This window comes from Macaca nemestrina, chromosome 16 (genome assembly GCF_043159975.1).
Source record: "Macaca nemestrina isolate mMacNem1 chromosome 16, mMacNem.hap1, whole genome shotgun sequence".
Classification (NCBI taxonomy): domain Eukaryota; kingdom Metazoa; phylum Chordata; class Mammalia; order Primates; family Cercopithecidae; genus Macaca; species Macaca nemestrina.
This window is the reverse complement of record NC_092140.1, coordinates 95,062,509-95,085,683: the sequence shown is the minus strand read 5'-3', so window position 1 is coordinate 95,085,683 and position 23,175 is coordinate 95,062,509. Positions and strand designations below refer to the sequence as shown.

At 40.0% G+C, this 23,175-nt stretch overlaps 1 protein-coding gene and 1 long non-coding RNA gene across 3 annotated transcripts in view; one reads left to right on the top strand and one right to left on the bottom strand.

The window, feature by feature from the left end:
* Positions 1–12,890, top strand: part of LOC105485984 (beta 3-glucosyltransferase) — a 120,346-nt gene extending 107,456 nt beyond the window's left edge. For both annotated transcript variants that reach the window (XM_011748618.3, XM_071081669.1), the window contains exons 14-15: positions 4,806–4,950; positions 10,857–12,890. In XM_011748618.3, the coding sequence (XP_011746920.1) occupies positions 4,806–4,950; positions 10,857–11,024 (313 nt within the window). In that variant the 3' untranslated portion in view covers positions 11,025–12,890. The remainder of the gene's footprint in view (positions 1–4,805; positions 4,951–10,856) is intronic.
* Positions 1–23,175, bottom strand: part of LOC105485992 (uncharacterized) — a 539,662-nt gene that overhangs the window by 56,015 nt on the left and 460,472 nt on the right. The window lies entirely within an intron of this gene.

Below are 23,175 nucleotides of genomic sequence, written 5' to 3'. Positions count from 1 at the left end.
TCAAGGCCTTCTGAAACCTCACTTTACCTTACCTATCTAGCATTGCCTTTCATCATCCCAGTTGTTCATTCGTTCAACTGGCCTTGTGTGGGCCAGGCACGGGGAATGCACAGATGAAAGCTGCACAGCCCTTCCCCATAGGAGCTCACAGGCCAGTGCCAGATTCGCAAATACGTTGCACAATTGTCATTGCTCCCCCTTCCCTTGCCCCTGGCAGGCCCTGCTAGACCACCAAGGTGGCACCTTTCACTTCTTCTGTGCTCAGCGTCTACCTTGCTCCTGGGTACTTCCCACCACCTCTAGTTTTTCCATCTTAAAACTTCTCACCACCACCATGCCATCTTCTTCCTACCCTGCAGAACATCTTGAGTTCACTACTCTATCTCCATTTTCTCAGCTCCATGCTCAGCCCTTTACGAGTCATTAACTCCCAGCCTCCTTAACTATCTCACTGAGGTTTCCAGCAACCTTGCTGTAGCTAAATCAAATTAATAATTTCCAGTTTTTATCCTATTTCACCTCTTAGCAACCTTTAACACCGGTGACTGTTGACCTGAAACACTCCTTTCTCTTGCTTTCCAGAGCGACATCCTGTCCTTGTTCATCCTTCTTTCTGGTCATTCCTTCTCGGTTGTTTCTATCTATCCCTTCAATGTCTTATGTTTCTCCAATGTCTTATGTTTCTCAGGCATCTTTTCTAGTCCTCCTTCTCAACCCATATTGTCCCTGGATGATCGTATAGCTTGATGCTGAATGTACCCAGAACTCTTTCTCCAGTCTAGAGCTCTGCTGGCCTCCAGATTCATAGATTCAAAGGGCATCTCCACTTGACTGATTGACAGACACATCACACTCAGCACCTTGTCATTGCTGACTGTAACCCCTGATTGGTTCTTCCAATGTGCCCCTCTCAGGGAAGACATTGGCATATATGAGTTCTTACCCCAGGAGTCTGTGAGTCAGCTCTCACCCTTTCTCTCCTCCTTTCCCCACTCCCTGCAATCAACTGAATCACCCAGTCCTGTCCATTTTATTTCCTAAATCGCTCTTCCATCAATACTTCTCTCTACCTCCAGTAATCTCAACCAGGTCACTGTCATCTCCTGTATGAGTTCCTGCCACAGCCTCCTGTTCTCCCTACTTTTTTGTCTTAAACTCCACTCCATGCTGTTGTCCACACTGTAGTCAAAGGGACCTATCTAAAAGCAGATCTGGTCCTCTCTCCCCTCTGCTCAGATGCCTTCAGTGGCTTCTCATTGTCTTTATTTTTCCCCAAGAGTGTGAACCTTTTTCTACTTTGGCACCTAAGACAAAGAGATGATCATTCAGATTTTAACAAGAGTCAAGTTCATCTGGGATGGGTCCTCAGTTTTGATCATCTCTAGTTTGCCTGATTAACAGCCTCCCTGGGTGTTGATGAGGCCACTGCTTTGGACCCAAAGGCCCAAGAGTAGTTTTGTCTTCTACCTACTTACTAGGCCCAGTTTGCTGCTGAAAGCTGCCATGGCTGGCCCGCTACTCCCCTAGCAAGGATTTTTCTCTCTAGAAATTCATTCATCTAGGCTTCGTGGCATTTACCTCTCTTCAGTTTCATAATTACATATGATTTTCCTATTATTTGAATATTTTTATTTGAGTGTTACTTTACCATGGCGTGAAAGTCTTCGGCATCCTCTGATATCCTAACTGGCAGTAGAACTTCTCCCATTGCTTTTAGGACCAAGTCCACACTCCAAGGCTTATAAGACCTCTCATGATCTTGGCAGATGCCGTTTTACCTTTCTAGCCTCATCAGTCTACACCCTCATCTTAAAGAACTCTTGCTGAACTTGTTTCAGTTTCTCTGAAGCACTATTTTTTCCTCTCCTCCCAAGATATGACATTTGCTGGTCTCTGCATAGCACTGTTTCCCCAACTTTCTGCCTGTCTAGTTCCTCGTTCTTTTGGACTCACCGTAGCTATCACCATTTACTCTTGAATGCCTTTAGCCCAGTCTAGCCTCTCAAATCTGGGTTTAGTGCATTTCTAATGTACTGTCATAGCATATTATGCAAACCATTATCATTTAATTGCCTATTTACCTTTCTGTTTTCCACTTAAATTATGCATTATTTGAAGGCAGTACCTGTGTGTTTCATTTCTCATTATTTCCTCACTTCTTAGCATAAGGACTCATGTTTTTCAAGGTACAGGGAATAAATGAATAAACAAATCCATGAACACAAGGCCCTGATCTTTATATAACTAACATTGACCAATGTGATGTTCTGTTCTTAATAGCACTTTTACAAAGATGCAGAAACATTCTTCATGAGATTGTCTCTTACATCAACCTTTGATAAAAGCTGGAAGACGTAATGTTGATTAGTTTCTCTAGTATTACAGTAGAATTTTCTGATGCTCTAGCTTGAGAACCAATATGCCTTTTAACAGCAAGTCAGAATCAGTGGCTTGTAAAACCAATTCATGGACCATAACTAGCATTTTAAATTAATGAACTATTGAGTGGAATGGAATAAAATGGAAAATATCAGAGTGCATTCCATGTCATAAAGGTAGGTATTCTTTGTGACATTTTTGTTTCAGCTTTATACATACCCAGGCAGACTCACGCACCAAACATAAATGGTTGCAATGTGAAATTCATTTCTTGATTTCTAATTGTGGGTCACAGTCACGTAAATTTTTGAAAACCACTACCTTAAACCATCTGTCGTAGGTAAGGATGTTTTGACAAAGCCGAGTCAGACATGCAGGTTCCTGTGGTTTCTGTGTAGGTATTTTGCATTATTTGGAGCATGAGACCTTTGTACTATTTGAATCCAAGTGTCTGTTTTTCACTTTGTTGCTTACTCCATGAAAGTTTTGGTACTTGGAGAAAACAAGTTGAATTTTTTTTTTTAAATTTCAGTAGGTTTTTGAGGGCAGGCGGTGTTTGGTTTTATGAATAAGTTCTTTAGTGGTGATTTCTGAGATTTTGGTGCACCTATCACCCAAGTAGTGTACACTGTATCCAATGTGTAGTCTTTTATCCCTCATCCCCACCCTTCTTCTGAGTTCCCAAAGTTCATTCATTATATCATTCTTATGCCTTTGCATCCTCATAACTTAGCTCCTACTTATAAGTGAGAACATGTGATGTTTTGACCGTTTCTTTTTGAAAATACTTATTTACCTATGTGCATTTAGGGAGGAAGCTGTGCTTAGGGTATCTATCATCAGCCTTTTTGGCAGCCTTGGGAGCAAATGACTACACCAGAATAAGATATTGGGCAGTGTCCTCAGAAGAGGCAGCAGGAAGTGTTACCCAGAGAGACCACCACGACCTGTCTATGGGCTGAAGGCCAGGAGGGGCAGGCGTGTTTCTCATGCATGTTCCCTTCCTACATCTTCTTGATCTGCACTGTGTTCTTGGGCAAGTCCCAGACTCTCATTTCAGTTTTTCTTATTTTAGACATTTGTATATTGTATATTGAAGGAAATAAAATAATCCTGTAGCCTTTCAACATCTTGTTAACATTTAATAGTTGGTGGCCAGAGCAGACAAGTGTTCTTTCCATCCAGGATATGACTGGTAGTTTTCCATTTTGGCGAGCAACCTTATTTGGAAAGAACTCACCAGCATGCTAATAAACAAGTATTATTGACGGCTCATATTCACTTAGTTTATGCGAATAATTAATGTGAGACTGAGTAGGCAAAAGTATAAAATAATTACAAATTAAAAGTTCATGCTCGTGTTTCATCTTCCTATAACGTTAGTTTTTCAGAGAGCGGATCAAAATGAAAGTCTTTCTCATTTTTCTCATTCTACTGGATGCTGAGAAAAGAAAAAAAGCATTTTTACTATTTACTGTCCACCCATCTTCTCATGTACGCTCTTTTCCCAGAGTCAGTAGCTTGAGCCCAACGTGGCCGATTGGGTGTAGGAGTTCCACTCAGCCACAAAAAATGTGGCGGGGGAGGTTTCACTGTGGACAGCAGGCTTTCTAAGAGAAAGGCAATTTATGGTGGGTTTTCAGACTTGCAGTTTTCCTTTCTCTGTAGTTGACAGGAACTTCGTTTCTTTTTATACCTTCCTATTTTGTTACAACATCTTATGTAAAGAAATTCTCTTGTCTAGTCAAGGGCAGGGAGGGAGTCCTGCACTGTCGCAGGGGATGGCGGAGGAGGTTGGCCACTAGCATTAGGTAAAACTGTGCCGAATTGAGCCCAGCATGTGGAATCAGTGTTTTTGATTCAGGGATTCAAGCTCTTTGTCCTTTTTTCCTTCATCCTAGAGTGATTCACAGAATGTTTCCTCCTCCAGGAAGAAGGTCTTTGCATAGGCAACTTTGTTCTCGCTTGTTTGATGCATCAAACTTTTATTGAGTGCTGTGGGCAAGGCCCTATATGTGGCAATGGGACTATATGGATGAATTTTAAATAGTTTTGCCTTAAAGAAAGTCTTTGATGATCGAGACTGAACTTGTGAATCATATATTTCCTTCAGCCCTTTCAGTTTTTGAGCTTTTTATGATTGTTAAAAAGATTCATTTCTACCTTAGGATCAGAATGGAAACGAGAAACCAAACTGTATTTTAAAACAAAGAGAAATTATTTTGGGAACTTGGTACGAAAGTGTTGGAAAGGGCCAGAAGACTAAAAGACAACAGGTAGGGTTTTACCTGAGCTCAGTAACTAGAGAAAGCTGCTATTGCCTGTCAGTCTGGAGGAGTAGAGTCCTGTTTCCCCGGGGCCCATTTGTGCAGCAGCGGTCCCTGTGGAGCTGCTCTAACCCCTTTCTCTGCTCTGGCTCCCACTAGAATGGTCTTCAGCAGAGAAGCCATCAGGAGACTTCTCGCCAGTAAATGTCGGTGCTACAGCAATGATGCTCCCGATGATATGGTCCTGGGAATGTGCTTCAGTGGCTTGGGAATCCCTGTGACACACAGCCCTCTCTTCCATCAGGTGAGGAAATGGTTTTTATTCTTCCCTCACGGCGGGTGGGGGACAGGTTCTTCTCACTTAAGGATTTGACTACCTTCTCTTCACATATCCTGGAAACAGACAAAGAACTGTGTTGACAGGCTCCAGGGGAACGTCCTTAACAGGACTGTTACCCTGTTTGATGTAACACTGCATCATGTACATCATGAAGACGGGAGGCAAAAACATACTGAAAACCAAGTGACGTTTGACTGGGATCCTCACACGTAGGACCAGGGAAAATCTGGGTTTTTGTTTTGTTTTGTTTTGTTTTGAGACAGAGTCTTGCTCTGTCGCCCAGGCTGGAGTGCAGTGGCACAATCTTGGCGCACCACAACCTCCACCTCCTGGGTTCGCACCATTCTCCTGCCTCAGCCTCTCGAATAGCTGGGACTATAGGCACTTGCCACTATGCCCGGCTAATTTTTTGTATTCTTTAGTAGAGATGGGGTTTCACTGTGTTAGCCAGGATGGTCTTGATCTCCTGACGTCGTGATCCATCCGCCTCAGCCTCCCAAAGTGCTGGGATGACAGGCGTGAGCCACCACGCCCAGCTTTTTTTGTTTTTTGTTTTTTAGTTAGAAAGATTGGTGGCATTTAAAAATTACTGGATGCTGCCTAGAAATACATAGTACTGACCTAATATTGTCCTACTGGCCACTGAGTCTATGTAATTCTACACCATCCTCAGTTTTTACACTGTCTGTCTTTTTACTGAGATTTTTCTCCTTCACTTGCCATTAAACTGAATGGCTAAAATCTATTAAATTGCAGTTGGGTATCTCAATAAGCGTATATTCTTGGGGTTATGGAACAGAAGACATGAGCTTATGTTTACCAGGGATGGGTAGTGCTTATAGCCTCCCCATATTGCAGTTTGGGGGTTGGAGAAGGAAATCCTTCTGCTTTATTTTTAGTATCTTTTACGAACCAAGTCAGTGAATTTTCTGCTAAGAATGATAGCAGATGTTCACAAACTTAAAATAACCATAGATCCATACCCATCTAATATCCTCCTTCAAGAAATTTAAAGTTTTTGAAACTTGAAGTGTGTATGCATATGTATTTTAGGTGCCTTCTCTTATACTGAAAATAGTTTTTATGCTTTATTTACTTATTTTTGTTTGTTTATTTTGAGATAGGGTCTTGCTCACTGCAACGTGGCTCACTGCAGCCTTGATCTCCTGGGTTCAAATGATCCTCTTGCCTTAGTCTCCCAAGTATCTGGGACTACAGGCACACACCGCCATGCCTGACTAATTTTTAAATTTTTTTTTATGGAGATGGGGGTCTTACTATGTTGCCTGGGCTGGTGTCAAACTCCTGGATGCAAGCGATCCTCCCACCTCAACTTCCCAAAGTGCTAGGATTGTAGATGTGAGCCACTGCACCTGGCCCATGCTTTATTTATTTAGTAACCAGTAGCAAACATTATCATAGCAATATAGAAAACTTAGCATGACAGAAATAGTACTATAGAAAACAACTCGAATAAGACTAAGAAAGTGTTTGCATCATCAGGAAAGGCAGAATCCATTTCTGTATCCTTGAGACAATAACAGAGCATAAAAATAGACCTTTAATATAAGGAAATGTATGAGAAACCTCCTTTCTGATGTCAGTTAGAAGATACTTATTTGTCCTTTAGGACTTAGAGAGGTCTTACCCGCTTTAAGCCTGTGTTGTGTTAGGATGACTTAGGAAAGAAAGTGTTATTCTCTGCAGCTCCCTCTCTTGCTCTGTTTCATGGTGTTTCAGTCACACAATAAAAGGGGTAATTAAAACTGTTAGTGTATAAGGGAAATAATTTATCAAGGTTAGTGTGACAGGTCTTAGATTTTTATAGCAGCCCTTTTCATTTAGGGGAGAATAAATTAGCTAATAAAATGATAAGGAGAGAAGAAAGAAGGAAAATCATCTGTAGGCAAAAGTCCTTTGAAGATTTTTTTTTTAAAAAAGGTTGTTGTTTCCCCCACTTCAGAACCCTTGATTTCCCTCATTCACATACATTTTAAACTCTTCTAAAATCATAAAATATGTTTAAAACCCATCCTCCCCAACCGATAAGGCCTGTATCTTCCAATTCTTAAGCCTCTTTTAGAGAGTTTGATAATGATTTGGACATTGCTTTCCATTTATAGTGTTTAAACACTGGTCCAAACTGTGTTTGTTCATCTTCACAAAGAAATATGAGGCAAAGAGATAAAATGTAAGAATCCTGATGAGCTAGAGACAGAGTGGGCATTTGGAAGCAGTCTCAAATGCAAAATTGCCTGAGCCATCACATTTCTTCTGTTTTTAGAGAAAGTTATTGTGAATTCACAGATTTAGAAGGGGACTCCAGGGAATACCTAGTATTTCCCTTTGTTGAAAGCACAGCACCTAGAGCATGTGGTTTTCTGTTCTTCCAAAATTATGTGCCACTAATGGACATGGCAGTGTGCAATGGTTGGTGGTTGCTCAACTCCGGAAATTTCCCAAAAAGTTTTAGACCACCATTATGGTGGGTGAACTGTATGGTATGGAAATCATTTTTTTAACACAGTTATAAAAATGCATTTGTCTAAGGAAATGTGATTTTAGTCTCCATTTGTTGCCCTGTTTAGTGTGCTCCAGTATTAACAGATGAAAAGTTCTAATTTTGCCCAATGTAGGAGGTCTTTCCTTTTTCTTTTTTTCAAGATGAAGTCTTGCTCTGTTGCCCAGGCTGGAGTGCAGTGGCATGATCTCAGCTCACTGCAACCTGTGTTTCCTGGGTTCAAGCGATTCTCCTGCCTCAGCCTCCCGAGTAGCTGGGACTACAGGTGTGTGCCACCTTACCCGGCTAATTTTTTGTATTTTTAGTAGAGACGGGGTTTCACGTGTTAGCCAGGATGGTCTCAATCTCCTGACCTTGTGATCCATCTTCCTCGGCCTCCCAAAGTGCTGGGATTACAGGCTTGAGCCACCACGCCCGTCCGGCTGTAGGTCTTTCTTATGCAGTTTCAGCCCCTCTCTCTTCCTGTATGCAGATGCCTACCACACTCTGTTCCTCAAGTTCTTCCCCACCCCTCAGCCTCCTGTTTGGGATTTCCTCTTGGCATTTTGGGCAGAGAGATATGATTATTAGAGGCTGCATAGACTTCTTGGTATTAAAGATACCATTTTAGATGTATTTCACTTTTCTAGTTTTGTCTAATGCTTTTCCATGACCTCGTTTGTCAAAAATGACCAGCAAATTGTAATGTTTAATAAGTCAGCTCTTTTAATGCATGCATAGGCTCCCTGAGATGCAGTGAATCACTTCTAGAATCTGCATTAATCGAGGGAAAAAATGTTACGGTTTATTTTTTTTTCCTGTTAGATGCATTTCTGTCTTCAACAGTTCATTTTTAAAGGTGAAAAACAAGCAAGGATTTGTTTCCATTGCTTTTACAGTAGCCTTTCCTTAGCCACAGGGGGTACGTTCCAAGACTCCCCCTCCCCCCGCCCCCCAGTGGATGTTTGAAACCTTGGATATACTGAATCCTACGTATACTTTGTTTTTTCTTATACTTTACATACCTATGATCAAGTTTACTTTAGAAAGTAGGCAGAGTAAGAGATGAACAGTAATAAAATAGAGCAATTATAACTGTATGCTGGCATCACTACTGTTGCTTTAGGCTATTCTTAAATAAGGGTTCCTTGAACACAAGCACTGTGATACTGCAGCAGTGGACTGGATAATGAGGCGGCTTCTAGCAACTCAGGGGCGGGGAGTGAAGACAGCATGAAGATGCTGGACAAAGGGAAGATTCTTGTCCAGTGCGGGATGGAGTGGGACACCCCACATTTCATCCTGATACTCAGAAGGGCCCGCAACTTAAAACTTAGGAATTGTCTATTTCTGGAATTTTCCATTTAACATTTTCAGACTAAAATTGACTATGGGACACTGACACTTCAGAAAGTGAAACCATGGATAAGGGGGAACTACTCTTTCTTCTGGGATCATTGTGGAATTATCTTCTAACGGAATTGAGAGAGTATTTGTCCTTGGTTTTCTTCCTTGCCAGTAAACTCTCTCAGAGGGCCTTGCAAAGAAACATCATATAATAAATGAATTCCTTCACCTAATATTCAAACCTTTCCCAACTCTATTAGACTATATTCCAGTGTGTATTTTTTGTCTGTCTCACTGTTTCTTCCTTTTAAAATTCCTCTTAGATTTTTATCTCCATGAGCAGTTACAATTTCTTAAAAATAGCAGTTGTGAAAGTTCTCCCCTTAGATTCTTTTGACCTTTTCTCCGCAGATATTATTGTTGGAACACTCGTCTGAATAGTATATTTGTGCTGGTGGAGGTAGGTTAGGCCAGGGGCTGCTGAGTGTGCCCAGCCGGTGGTGAGACGGCTTGAGCAGAGGCAGTCCGTGCCCTGGCAGAGCACTGGCCCTGGGCTTAGCACCTCTCTCTGGTCTCTAGTCCAGTGTTTGCTAGTCATGTTACTTCTGGGAGCTCCGGTTTCCTCACCGGTAAACTGGAAGTGAACCATAATATTCTGTCCATTTTACAAGGTTGTTTCTAGGATTAAATGAGATAAAATTTAACAAAGGTATTCTGTAAACCATTTAAGGGAGTTTATTCATATCAAAGATTTAGGCAGACTGTAATAAAATAGTAGCCTACAAAAGGCTTGTTTTTAAGATGCATCACATCTGGTTTTGATAGTCAAGACAATTGTAGTATCGATGACCTAATGAGTTACTTTATAAAACAGATGGCCCATATAAATTAATAAACAAATTTAAGATGGTTACTGGCCGGGCAAAGTGGCTCACGCCTGCAATCTCAGCACTTTGTGAGGCCAAGGCAGGTGGATCATCTGAGGTCAGGAGTTTGAGACCAGGCTGGCCAACTTGGTGAAACCCCGTCTCTACTAAATACAAAAAATTAGCCAGGCATGGTGGTGCATGCCTGTAATCCCAGCTACTCAGGAGGCTGAGGCAGGAAAATCAGTTGAACCCAGGAGGCAGAGGTTGCAGTAAACTGAGATTGCCCCATTGCACTCCAGCCTGGGCGGCAGAGTGAAACTCCATCTCAAAAAAAAAAAAAAAAAAAAAAAGGTGATTCCCAGATTCCCAAGAGAAACTGGATACTTTGCTTAGAGAAAACAACATAGTATCTGATTTCAGTTTCTTTCTAACCCTATAGGTTACTTCTTCAATCTTATTCTAACCTGTATCTAGTTCTGCTTAAGTTTTATTTTCTAACCTCTAAAAAATGTTGCAATGTAGATAATATAAAAACTTTTTAGGTCCTTTCGCAGACAATTTTGGGTTACTTGCGATTCTCATTTACACCTCATTTACACCTCTGGAACTAGACTAGATATTTGGGCAGGAAGAGAGTATGAGTTACGTGATCCTTCTCCCCCAGTGAGCTCCTTTTCTTTCTTCGAATGATGTCACCTAATTACACATTAGAGCAGTAGACAGGCCAAGGGAAATCTGAGAAATCTTTGCCCTGGCCCCCCACAACCCACATATGGCCAGAGTTTCCTTAGAAGTACCTGGAATGTAACAGTTTTTCTGTCTTTGTGCCGAAGTGGTAATAGTAACTTAAATGGCTTACCAAAGAAAGCTTTTTGTATTTATTACTATGGTTCAGGAATCTCCCAGAGGCAAGACTGTGGAACATAGAAGCAAAAAGCAGTGCATTTGGGGTATTAAGGTAATTGGAGACACAAAAGCAAAGAACCTGGAGTTAGAAGAAAGAGATCAGAAAATAGTTTCCTTTTTGCTTTTAGATTCCCATAGCCAATATTAAGTAGTGAAGTAAAGCAATCCACTTTATCAACTCAAATGCTCTTCTGCAGCAAAATTATTTTCAATCAACAAGGAACCCTAACTCTCTCTTTTTCCTGCAGGCTCGGCCGGTGGATTACCCTAAGGACTACCTTTCTCATCAAGTTCCCATATCGTTCCACAAACACTGGAACATCGATCCAGTGAAGGTGTATTTCACATGGTTGGCACCCACTGAGGAAGCCAAAGCCAGGCAGGACACACAGAAAGGTTTTCGAGAGGAGTTATAAAGCAGGGTGACCTGTGAGCATAGCCTGCGCAGGGAATGAACTGGAGACTGTGGCCTCATCCCACTGTGCTGTGCTCACAACGCTTGTGTCTGCCACGTGGCATTGGACGCTTCCTGACTTTAGGGGGAGATTTTATGTATGGTATTTTTTGACAGAGGAAGAAAAGGGGTCATAGGAGAAACATTTTTTTTTTTTTCTGGGAAAAATCACTTGCTTTTGACTTATGCAGTTGTTTTAACACTTAGTGATGACTGTTTATTCTACAAGCTGTGATACAGCCGTTTTCATTATTGTCGCAGGAAAATCAATGGTACCAGAAGTCCCTTTCCTGTTCTGTCTCTTCATTATAATGGAAGTTGCAGTTGGGCATGAGCCTGGAGAGATGTGACTGTCTACAGTTCTATTTGTATATATAAAAAGAAGAGTGAAAGGCTTTTGACATGGATGTTACCAATGGTATGAACTTTTAAACCATATTATTGATGATGCAAATTATTTCCTGGGAACTCAGTAGGAGTAATACTGTGTTAAGGAATAATACTGTACATAAAAACCTCATGAAACTCTAGGTATGAAATCCCCTGAAGCCTGCAATCATGGTGGTTACGTTTCATCTCTTCTGTTGCTGTTTGTGCCTCATAAAGAGAATGAGGTCGTCTTCTAGGGCTTCGTACTGCTTTATAGAAGTTCATCTGTGTTCTATTTCTCCCTGAAGCCCTTCTTTATGGCCTGCTTGTAACAAGAAAGTGTAGTAGATGCTGCCAGAAAATAGTGTCCTCAATATTTTAAAACAATGTTGATGTGTTTTGTTCAAGTCAGCAAGCTCTATGTGAGTCTCAGGAAGTGAATTAAATTTGGACCTTATGTTTTACTCTTTTTTTTTTAATGTGACTTAATGACTCTCTCCTGACTCAGAAGAGAAACCCCTTGTGGAAGGACAACATGGTAATCAGGCAATTTCTCTGGGTCCCCAAAGAATGACATTTGAACACAGTATTTTGAAACAGCTCTAGTTTTCAAATTATATCTTTAATATATAGTAACATATTCAGTATTAATGTATAAAGAGCACTCTGTTTAATTATATAATTCAGTTTTTGTCAAGGTATTTGCGTAAAATTTGATTTAATATGTCTTAAACTGATTTTGGTATAGTAAATTACTTATTCTTTTTAATAAAAACTGTTATTCATTAACTTTGCTTATAATGCTTTTTATAGCCAAGCACAGAATTTAAAGCCATACCACCAAAAGTACCTGTGTGTGTGTTCATATGTTTTTCTTGTAGTATAGATTTGACTCATTCCCAAAATGATGCAATAGTATTAGTATTTACCATTTTTCCAAATTAGCAACTACCAGAACTCGTGTGTGTTGCAGTGATAACACAATGCATTGGATTCAGTTTTGTGAAAATGGATTTTGTGGCCATCCAAGGGATGTATCAGGGATGATCAGCTGAGGAGAGGCTCCAGAAGGATTTCTAGATCGTATCAAGCCTCTACTGATGGCCTTAGCTTTGTTGTCATTGTAACTGAGATTGTTGTCATTGCCACCATGGTAGTCACCTTCACGTCATCTATAATAATACTCCTGGAGAGCCCTGGCTGCCTACACCAGTGGAGAAGAGTCTCCAGTTCTGCTCCGGCCTACTAACTGTTACCAGTGAGAGAACAACATGTTCATTTGACAGGACTGAAGCTGGCATCTGTACATGAAGATCTGTGTCAAGCTTTCTTCCTTGGTCTGATCAGTGCCTTCTACTGACACCGGGGCACCTCCTCTGGTACTTTTAAGTGTTTTGTTAATTATGTTTACTTTTTGGAACCGTGTAAGCCTAACCACGAATAAAAGATCTTTGCTTAAGTTTTTTATTTCTCAAATATTGTGTTCATTAGTCTAGACTGGGAATGGGAAGGGGAGATGGGGAAAAGGAATGAATGAAATCAGAGAAAAAAGTCAGCAGCCCAGTAAATACAGTTTAAAGAGAGAATAATCACTTCAGAGCTACCCTTTTAAGAGAAAACCATCAGAAATTGACAATGTTTATATAAAGTTTATAAAGCCATTATGTTTTATTATATAACAAATCAGAGATGTTATTTTAGAATCGACTCTCATCTAAAGAACTCAATTTTGAGTCTGACATTTCCAGGAGCAGATATTGTCTTATTCACATTTCCTTTGCTTTGAAATAGGGCTTTCCTTCCAAATGGCTGTTTTTAGGATAGGGATGTTAATATCAGGGATTTGTGTGTGGAATAACTGGAATGTCATTTTTGCTTTTAAGCCATTCCTGATGATATAGCCAAAGCGGGTTGTCTGATTATGTAGGATTTTTACATCTTGCAGCTAAATCAGAAATCCAGACATGAAAATAACCTTTCTAGGACGCCTGGGAGCAGAAAACAATAGCAGCATGCTAAATTAAAAGTGATGCTATGTGTGGGTATGTAAATATCAGTGCTCTCTGCATTTCTGGGTTTATTGAAGACCTCTTGTGCTTCCACATCTCTATATATTATAGTTATGTATATTTCCTCAAAAATTAATATAATTGACATCTTCAAGAATGTTTCTATTGTCTTCCATTCATAATCAGAGATGTAATTTCTATAGACTAAATTATGTAATTAAAAGTTGAACACTTTCTTACAAAGAAAACTCTAGGCCCAGATGGTTTCATCGGTGATTTTCTCCAGGCATCTAAAGATGCAATACTGTGTTTGTGGAACATAAACTCTTTCAGAGCATAATGAAAAAGGAAACATTTCCCAACTGAATTTATGAGACCCAGATTTCTCTGACACCAAAACTTGACAAAAGAAAATCACAGACTAACACCTTTCATGAACATGAAAGACAGTGATCCTAAACAAAATTACCAGCAATATGTAAAAAGAGGTTACATAAAACGGATAGTGACTCATGACCAAATGGGTTTATTCCAGGGATGCAAGGCTGCTGTAACATTCAAAAGTCAAGTAATTGACCACATTAATAGAATAAAGGAGAAAAATGTATAACCATTTTAATAGCTGCACAAAAAAGGAGGAAGAAAAGTATTTGACAGAATTCAGCAGCCAACCTTGTAATTTTCAGAAACTGGGTAAATTCCTCAATATAATAAAGAGTGTCTACAAAAAAAGTGTCATAATACCTAATGCTTTCATATTGAATTATTTCTCCCCCTAAATTTGGAGGAAAGATTAGAATGTTCACCATCACTACTTCTGTTCAACATCGTTTAGGAGATCCCAGTCAGAGGAAAGAAAAGAAAATTATATAAAGAGTAAAGAGAAGTAAAAAGATATTTACAGATGACCTGATTGCATACACACAGAATTCAAAGTATCTTATAATGAATTTAGTAAGATCGCTAGATACAAGACTGATATAAAAAATAATTGTATATTTACATACTAGCAACAAACAATTAGAAAATAAAATTAGGAAAACAATGTTATTTACAATGGTATAAGAAATATTAAATACTAGGGAAGTAGATCTTAAATTTTACCACCACCAAAAAAAAAAAAAAAAGTGCAGGAATGGATGGATATGCTAATTGGCTTGATTGTGGCAATCATTTTACAATGTATACATATATGCAATCATGTACACTAAGTATACACACTTTTTATATGTCAAGTATACCTCAGTAAAGCTGGAAAGCATTAGCAAATATCTAGAAGTAAATAGTTGCAAGATCTCTATGCTGAAAACCAGAAAATCTTGAGCGATATTAAAAAAGAACTAAGTAAGGTTTATCATTTTATGTACTGAAATAATATTGTTATGACAATTATCTCAAATTGATGTATAGATTTATTTCCAGTAAAAATCTCAGACTTTTTTGTGTGTAAAAATTGACAAATTGGTTCAAAATATAGAAGGAAATGCAAAGGACCTAGAATAGCCAATTATGATGACAAAATTCAAAGATTTACAAGAACAGATTTCAAGACCTACCAAAAAACTACGGAAGTGTTTTACTGGCATGACGATTGAAGTTAGATAAATTGAACAGAATCCATACATATATGATTACTTAATGTACGACAAAGTTGCGATTCATGAGGGAAATGAACTTTTCAGTAAATGTAGAGAAATTAGATATATGGAACAATATAAAGCAACTAACTCGGATTATAGACATTATATTCCAAAATTAAGCTATAAAGCATCTAAGAACTGTACTTTTCAACTGGGGGCCTTTTAGCCCTGGGAGACATTTAGCAAGATTTTTGATTGTCACAACTGGAAGGAAGTGCTACTGGCATCTGATGGGCAGGCCAGAGCTGCTGTTAAACACCCTACAATGCACAGAAGAATAATTAGCAAGGAATTATCTAGCCTCAAATGTATTGCCAAGGTTGAGAAACACTAGTCTAGAGGAAAACCAGACTAAAATATCTTCATGATCTTAGGTAAACGATGAATTATTAAACAGGTAATAAAAAACCACTATCTAGGGCCAGTGTGGTGGCTCACATCTGCAGTCTCAACATTTTGGAAGGCTGAGGCAGGAGAATTGCTTGAGGGTAGGAGTTCGAGACCAGCTTAGGTAATGTAATGAGACCCTGACTCTACAAACCAACAACAACAAAACACTATCTACAAAATTAAAAAGTGGATTTTTTTTTCTATCAAAAGGAAAAGGCAAATTACAGACTGGAGAAGATATGTATGACATATCTGACAAGGACTCTGTGGCAGACAACTCTAAATTAGTCCCCATGACCCCTGACTCCTGGTATTCATACCCTTGTGTAATCCTCTCCCCTTGAGTTTTCATGGGCCTGTGTGACTTGATTCTAACCAATAGGATGTGGCAAAAGTGGTGGGATGTATGTCACTATGTGTATGTGACTCTATTCCATAAGCCTGTAATATTCATCTCATGAGGAGATACTCTTCCTTGTTGGCTTTGAGGAAACAAGCAGTCACGTTGGGAAAGCCCACATGGCAAGAAACTAAGGGCAACCTGTAGGCAACAGGCAGCAAGAAGCAGACTGGAAGGTGGATATACCACAAGGGACTGAATGCTGCCACCACATGAGTTTGAAAGAAGATCCTTCCTCATTTGAGCAAAAGATGAGACCACAGCCCTGGCCAACGTAACTGTTGCAGCTATGTGAGAGATCCTAAAGCAGAGGACCCAGCTAAGCCATGCTGAGACTCTTGACCCACAGAAACTGTCAAATAACAAATGTATGTTTATTTGCATCTCTAAGTTTATGGTAATATTGCTATGCAGCAGTAGATAATACAGGTTCATAGCCAATATAACTCCTACAAATCCAAGAACACAACGCAGTCAAAAATGTCCAAAAGACTTGAACAAGCACCTCACAAGAGACGAAATACAAATGGCCAATACATGTATTTTGAGTGTTCAATATCGTTAATGAGATCACACATAAACCCACCGTGAGACATGCTATGTGGTTACAACAATGGCAAAACTAAAGAGACCTGATACTTTTGAGTGTTGACAAAAATGTGAAGCATCTATTGAATTCTTATAAAGTATTGCTTAAGAGTACTAAATGAATAGCCATACTGCAAAATTATTCAGCATTTTCTACTAAAGCAAACCAAACATCTATGCCAGGGTTCAGCCAACTGCTGCCCATGGGCTAAATCCAGGCCACCACCTGCTTTTGTCAACAAAATTGTATTACACAGGCATGCCCATTTGTTTACATATTGTCTATGGCAGAGTTGACTCATTACAATGGAGAGTGTATGGCTTGCACAGTCGATATATTTCCTATCTGCTTTTTACCGAAAAAGTTTGCTGACCTCTGGTGTACACTATGTCTCAGTAATTCCTCTCCTGAGTGCACAGTTCCACAAAATGAAATGTTCAGAGTTCATAGTTGCTTCATTATAACAGCTCCAAATTGAAAAAAAAAAGTCTACCAAGAAGAGATGGACAAATTATGATATATGCATACAATGATGGATAATTACTTCACAGCAATTAAAATGAGAAAACTATTGGTAGACATTACAATGTGAATGATTCTCACAGGTATATTGAACAAAAGGAGGCAGACACAAAAGAAAGCATATGATTCCCTTTACAAGAAATTCAAGAATGGGTAGAAATAGTTGATAGAAGTTAAAAAAATGGAAACTCCTGGTGGTGGGGTATAGAAAAAAAAAAAGACTGCCTAAGGGGTGTTCACTGTCAAGTCTTAGTGGAGCCTTTGCTGGCAGTGGATGGCAAAAAACTACAATTCTCCCAAAGGATTTGGTGTGTTGGCTACTTCATATGGGGCTAAATACACATTTATGTGTTCTGGACGCTAGAAGAGGCAGGGGTAGGATTGCCATTCTATTGTGAAAGTTCAGAAATCTTATTCAGCATTCTTATGCAATTGGGAGACAACACTACCTGTAGAAGAACATGAGGGGTGGCAATTAGAATCAAATAACAGTAGGGGTTTTGGGGTCAGACTGAGCAGTTGCTGTGGCAGCACCTCACAGACTAGGGGATGTGGGGGCCAGAGCTGGGTGTGGACTTGGGCCCCCACATTTGCCCGCGTGCCCTCCAAGTCGGATGGGGTGAGGTGCCCTTGTGGATGTGGGCAAGGCTGCTCTGAACTGCCCTGGCAGGACTGTGGAGGTTGGAAGACTTTGTTTTCTGAGGAAAAAACACAGGTGAAAACATGATGTGAAGATAGAAACGTCCATAAGAAAGCAAAGCCTGGTGGAAGTGGTGCTTCAGGCTGGGTCCCAGTGGCAGCATTTTTAATGAATATCGGGATGTTGGGGGTTATGAGGTGAATCCATGCCCTGGCAGCCTTTCCGCATTTGACAGGAGAGCTGCTTCTTGAAGCAATGAATCAGGTGATGGGTGAGTGGCCATGGGAGGTTACCCCAACGAGGTTGCAAGAGATTAAAGAAAAAGTAATTGATGAAGGTAAAGAAATGGAAGCTCACTCCTATTCAACATAGCATTGGAAGTTCTGGCCAGGGCAATCAGGTAAGAGAAAGAAAGAAAGTGTATTCAAATAGGAAGAGAGAAAACCAAACTGTCTCTTTTTGCAGATGACATGATCCTATATCTATTGCAGATGACGATCCTATATCTAGAAAACCACATCGTCAGCCCAAAAGCTTCTTAAGCTGATAAGCAACGTCAGTAAAGTCTCAGGATACAAAATCAATGTGCAAAATTCATAAGCATTCCTATACACCAACAATAGACAAGCAGAGAGTCAAATCATAAATGAACTCCCATTCATAATTGCTACAAAGAGAATAAAATTCCTAGGAATACAGCTAACAAGGGAAGTGAAGGACCTCTTCAAGGAGAACTACAAACCACTGCTCAAGGAAATCAGAGAGGACACAAACAAATGGAAAAACATGCCATGCTCATGGATAGAAATAATCAATATCATGAAAATGGCCATATTACCAAAAGTAATTTATTTAGATTCAGTGCTATTCCCATTAAATTACCACTGACATTCTTCATAGAATTAGAAAAACTACTTTAAAATTCAAATGGAATCAAAAGAGCCCATATGGCCAAGACAATCCTAAGCAAAAAGAACAGAGCTGGAGACATCAGATTACCTGACTTCAAACTATTCTACAAGGCTACAGTAACCAAAAGAGTGTGGTACTGTACAAAAACAGACACAGACCAATGAAACAGAATAGAGAACTCAGAAATAAGATGGCATATCTACAACTATCTGATCTTTGACAAACCTGACAAAAACAAGCAATGGGGAAAGGATTCCGTACTTAATAAATGGTGCTGGAGAACTGGCTAGCTACATGCAGAAAATTGAAACTGGACCCCTTTTTTACATGAAACTGGACCTCTTCCTTACACCACATACAAAACTTAACTCAGGATGGAGTAAAGACTTACATGTAAAACCCAAAACTATAAAAACCCTAGAAGAAAATCTAGGCAATACCATTCAGGACATAGGCATGGGCAAAGATTTTATGATGAAAAAGTGGAAAGTGACTGCAACAAAAGCAAAACTTGACAATTGAATCTACTTAAACTAAAGAGCTTCTGAACAGCAAAAGTATCACCACAGTGAACAGACAACCTACAAAATGGGAGAAAATTTTTGCAATCTATCCATCTGATATAGGTCTCATATCCAGAGTCTTCAAGGAACTTAAATACATTTACAAGAAAAAAAAAAAAACATTAAAAAGTGGGCAAAGGACATGAACAGACACTTCTCAAAAGAAGCTATACATGCTGCCAACAAACAGGGAAGGGAACAACACACACAGGCCTGTCAGAGGTGGATGGTGGAGGGAGGGATAGCATCAGAAAACATAGCTAATGCGTGTTGGGCTTAATATCTAATTGATGGGTTCATAGGTGTGGTAAACCATCATGGCACATCTTTGCCTATGTAACAAACCTGCACCTCCTGCACGTGTATCTTGGAACTTAAAATGTTCGGTAGAACTTAACAGTGTTGGGGGAAAAAGAAGTTGAAGCTGACAGAAATGTTCACACTCCCAGTCTTGTCCTAAAAAAGATTTGAAGAGGGAATTCACTGAAGTCTTTGCAAAGGAAATTATTTGAATCTCCGTGATCCATGCTTCCATAGAGTTTGTGTTCTAGGAACCTTTCTCTGACCTTCTTTTTGAGAAACTAAAGCCACCACCCAATGGAGAGAGTCTAGTGAATCTGTGTCTGCCATAACCTCAGCAAAGAGGGATGCCTTCATAATGGTTTGGAGAGAATTGACTGCACATAAGAGATGGAACTCAAGAAACTAGTTTCCAAACTAAAAGCATCAGATTTTAGAAGGCCATGAGCCTATAAGCATGAAATACAGACTGAAATATAAATATAAATACAGACAGAAATATAAAATGGGTGTGATAATAGCTCTGCCTGTGATTTGAGCTGGGAATTTTATTCTGGGCAGTCCATTTTTTGAATTATACTTCTTGCCAAGGCTGCTTGTCTCGAAAAGGAGTATAGGGAGCTTATTAAAGGAGTGTCAGATTATAGCCTTCACAATGGCCCGTAAGGAAGCTGTAAGTAAGGATGACTTAAACCACTTGTTACACTGTCTAAACCATGAAGACTTGTGAAGAATATTTTCTTTAAGGTGAAAGAGAAGCCCTAGGAAAGAGAGCTTCTCCTACTCTAACGGTACCCTGGTAACTGGGTCACAGCTTAGTCTATAGTCAGGAGCTCTGTTTCCAGTAGAGACCATTAATGTGATTGATGAGAAGGCAGGAAGACATCAGGAGCTTCACGCTACTCTTAAGAAATTTGATAGAGGCCCAGGAGCTTGCATATTAGTTGTCAATTAAACATAGGTTTGCTGATTAAATGCCCACGAGAATCATGGCTTTACCTCTTTCCTCTGAAATTGAAAGTACGAAGAAAGATTTTTTTTTTCCTCCAATAGTACAAAGGTCTATTTATCATATGCTAGTGTTGCCTTCTTGGTTTCCCTTGAATAATTGACAAGCCTGGCTATTCAGGATGTTCTCAACTTAATGTTGAGTGATGGCTACAAAGATTGGGAGGTGGCTCACGTACAGGCTGACGATGAGAGGGCAACCCAGTTAATCCTGAGGAAGTGCTGCATCAGCAAAATGCAACATTAAAAACTTCTGTAGTTAACCAAAAATTACATCTCTTAGCAACCTGAACTTTTTTAAGGTTAATTCCAAAAATGATGAATAAATTCTTAATTTATAACATCTTTGAAAGATTCTCCCCGCAGCCCGAAAGCTTGAAGGGATAAGTAACTCCTCCCTCCTCAGGTCAGTCCCATGGCATAAGGCCACTTGTGTCAGCAGCGTACACCAGCAAGATAGCAGAAGCAGGAATGGAGCCGGCCAGAAGACACCCACCCTGGCTAGAAGACACTTAGCCCTGAAGAAGAGGCCATCCAGGTACTACGTAGCAGTCACGTCAGACTAGGACACTTCCTGTTTACAGAGGACTATAAAACCCCTATCCCATCCTCACCTGGGGCTGACACCATTTTAGGCCTCAGCCCGCCAGCACCCAGGTGCTCATTAAAATAGCATGTTGCTCCACCCAACCTCATGTTGTCTGTTGGCGTGCACTCGGGCTTCGAACAGATTCAAGAACCTTATAGTCTTGACAAGTAACATTGGGATTTATAGAACCTGTCAAGTTGCCTGGTGCTTAAACTACCATGCAATTATTTAATATTAGTGGAGACTAATTTCCTGCCAGCAGGGAATCATCGTGGATACCTAAACCAGATTGTTCCAGACACACACATGAGGGGTAGCTATGTTCTTGGTCCAAGTTTAAGTCAAGATCAGAGTATTCTGGATTCAAGACACAGAATCCTAGATCAGATGGAGCTGCTATTGAGAGCAAACGGCCTCAACAGTGCCTGGGCCACTGCTGCTTCTCAAAGTAACAGAGGATTTTTTTTTTTTTTTTTTGACTATGGATTGATTATTGAGTATTATACAATTTTATGTATTGTGTTTTAGTCAATTCCCGTCATTCATTTTGATGCTCAGGGTGTTCCAAATTTGACCAGAGTTTGCCTTACGCTGGCTCTTGGGTTCTTTTGACATGACCTGTTAGTAAATGGGTACTTCTGTGCTTTCTAGAACAAGGCCCACCTACTTCATTCCCCATTCCAAACCTGGAATCTGTCAGGTTCCATTTGGTAGCATAATAGCAGGATGGTATTTTGAAACCAAAACCTTGGCATCGGATGCTGTATGAATGCCATGGTGTCACCAATGACACGTGCTCATCAACATGTCTCACTTGAATCCTGTCATGCCTTTAGAACTTCCAGTTTACCGGAAATGTGAGGAAGAGAGGAACAAATTAGAAGTGACATGGGCTGAAACAATCAGACAAATCCAGACTGTGAGGTATTCTACCTGGCAACCTGACTTGGTTTCTTTAATGAGTCAATATCAAATACTCAGGAGAATCATGTGGCAAGGGCAGTTGGAGATTTAGAGAGACTAAAGAAGTGTAACGAAAGCAATATGGGTTCATTAATGGAATCCTGTTTTGAAAAAAAAAGTACTGGCCAGGTGTGGTGGCTCATGCCTGTAATCCCAGCACTTTGGGAAGCCAAGGCAGGTGGATCACAAGGTCAAGAGATCGAAACCATCCTGGCCAACATGGTGAAACCCCATCTCTACTAAAAATACAAAAATTAGCTGGGTGTGGTGGCGTGCGCCTGTAGTCCCAGCTACTCAGGAGGCTGAGGCAGGGGAATCACTTGAACCCAGGAGGCAGAGGTTGCAGTGAGCCGAGATCATACCACTGCACTCCAGCCTAGTGATAGAATAAGACACCATCTCAAAAAAAAAAAATACTATAAAATAATACTGAGACTGTTAGGGAACTTTTAATACAGTCTTAGATGATATTCAATAGTTAATTTTTTCAAGGTGCGACAATGTTACTGTAATTGCTTAGCTGAATATTTTTTGGTGATATGTACTAAAGTATTTAAGGGTAAATGTAATGATGTCTGTAGCTTATTTAAAATGACTTGACAACAATAAAAACTAAAATGAAATGTTGCATAACAATAAAAATATGTATATGTGAAGCAGATGTGGGAAAAGTTGAAGAGTTGTGATGGTTACTATGGGACTGAACAAAGGGGGATGAACGCAGAAATCAAAACAAAACAAAAGAAACTGTTCTAAAGAAGGGGCCGGGGGCTCCTTGCTTCTAGCAAGCAAGGGCCTTGAGCTTCTACAGCCCTTTGTATTTATTGGGTAGCAATAGCAGGGAGGAGGAGCTCACAGTTGATTAGCTGCTTGATCACAGGTTCATATTATTGCTAACAGGCTTCAGTTGTGCCTGTAGATAATCATAAGAAACACTATGCCTGGGGCATGACTGCCCTCAGCATTCCTTCCGGGCAGCGGACTCAGTCTGTCAGTTTGCCAACATCCTGCTTTTGTGAGAACAGTTTGCTGTTTACTCATATAGCCTCCAGTGGTAAACTGAGTTGATCATGACCCTCATTCTTTCTGCCTCTAGGTGATGGGTATTTATTGTACCATTCCCCCTACTTTCCCATATATTTAAAGTTTTTTGTTCTAAAAGAAATATTTTCCAAGGGAGGTGGAGGACTCCCTCTGACTTTGGGATGCAGGCAGCTAC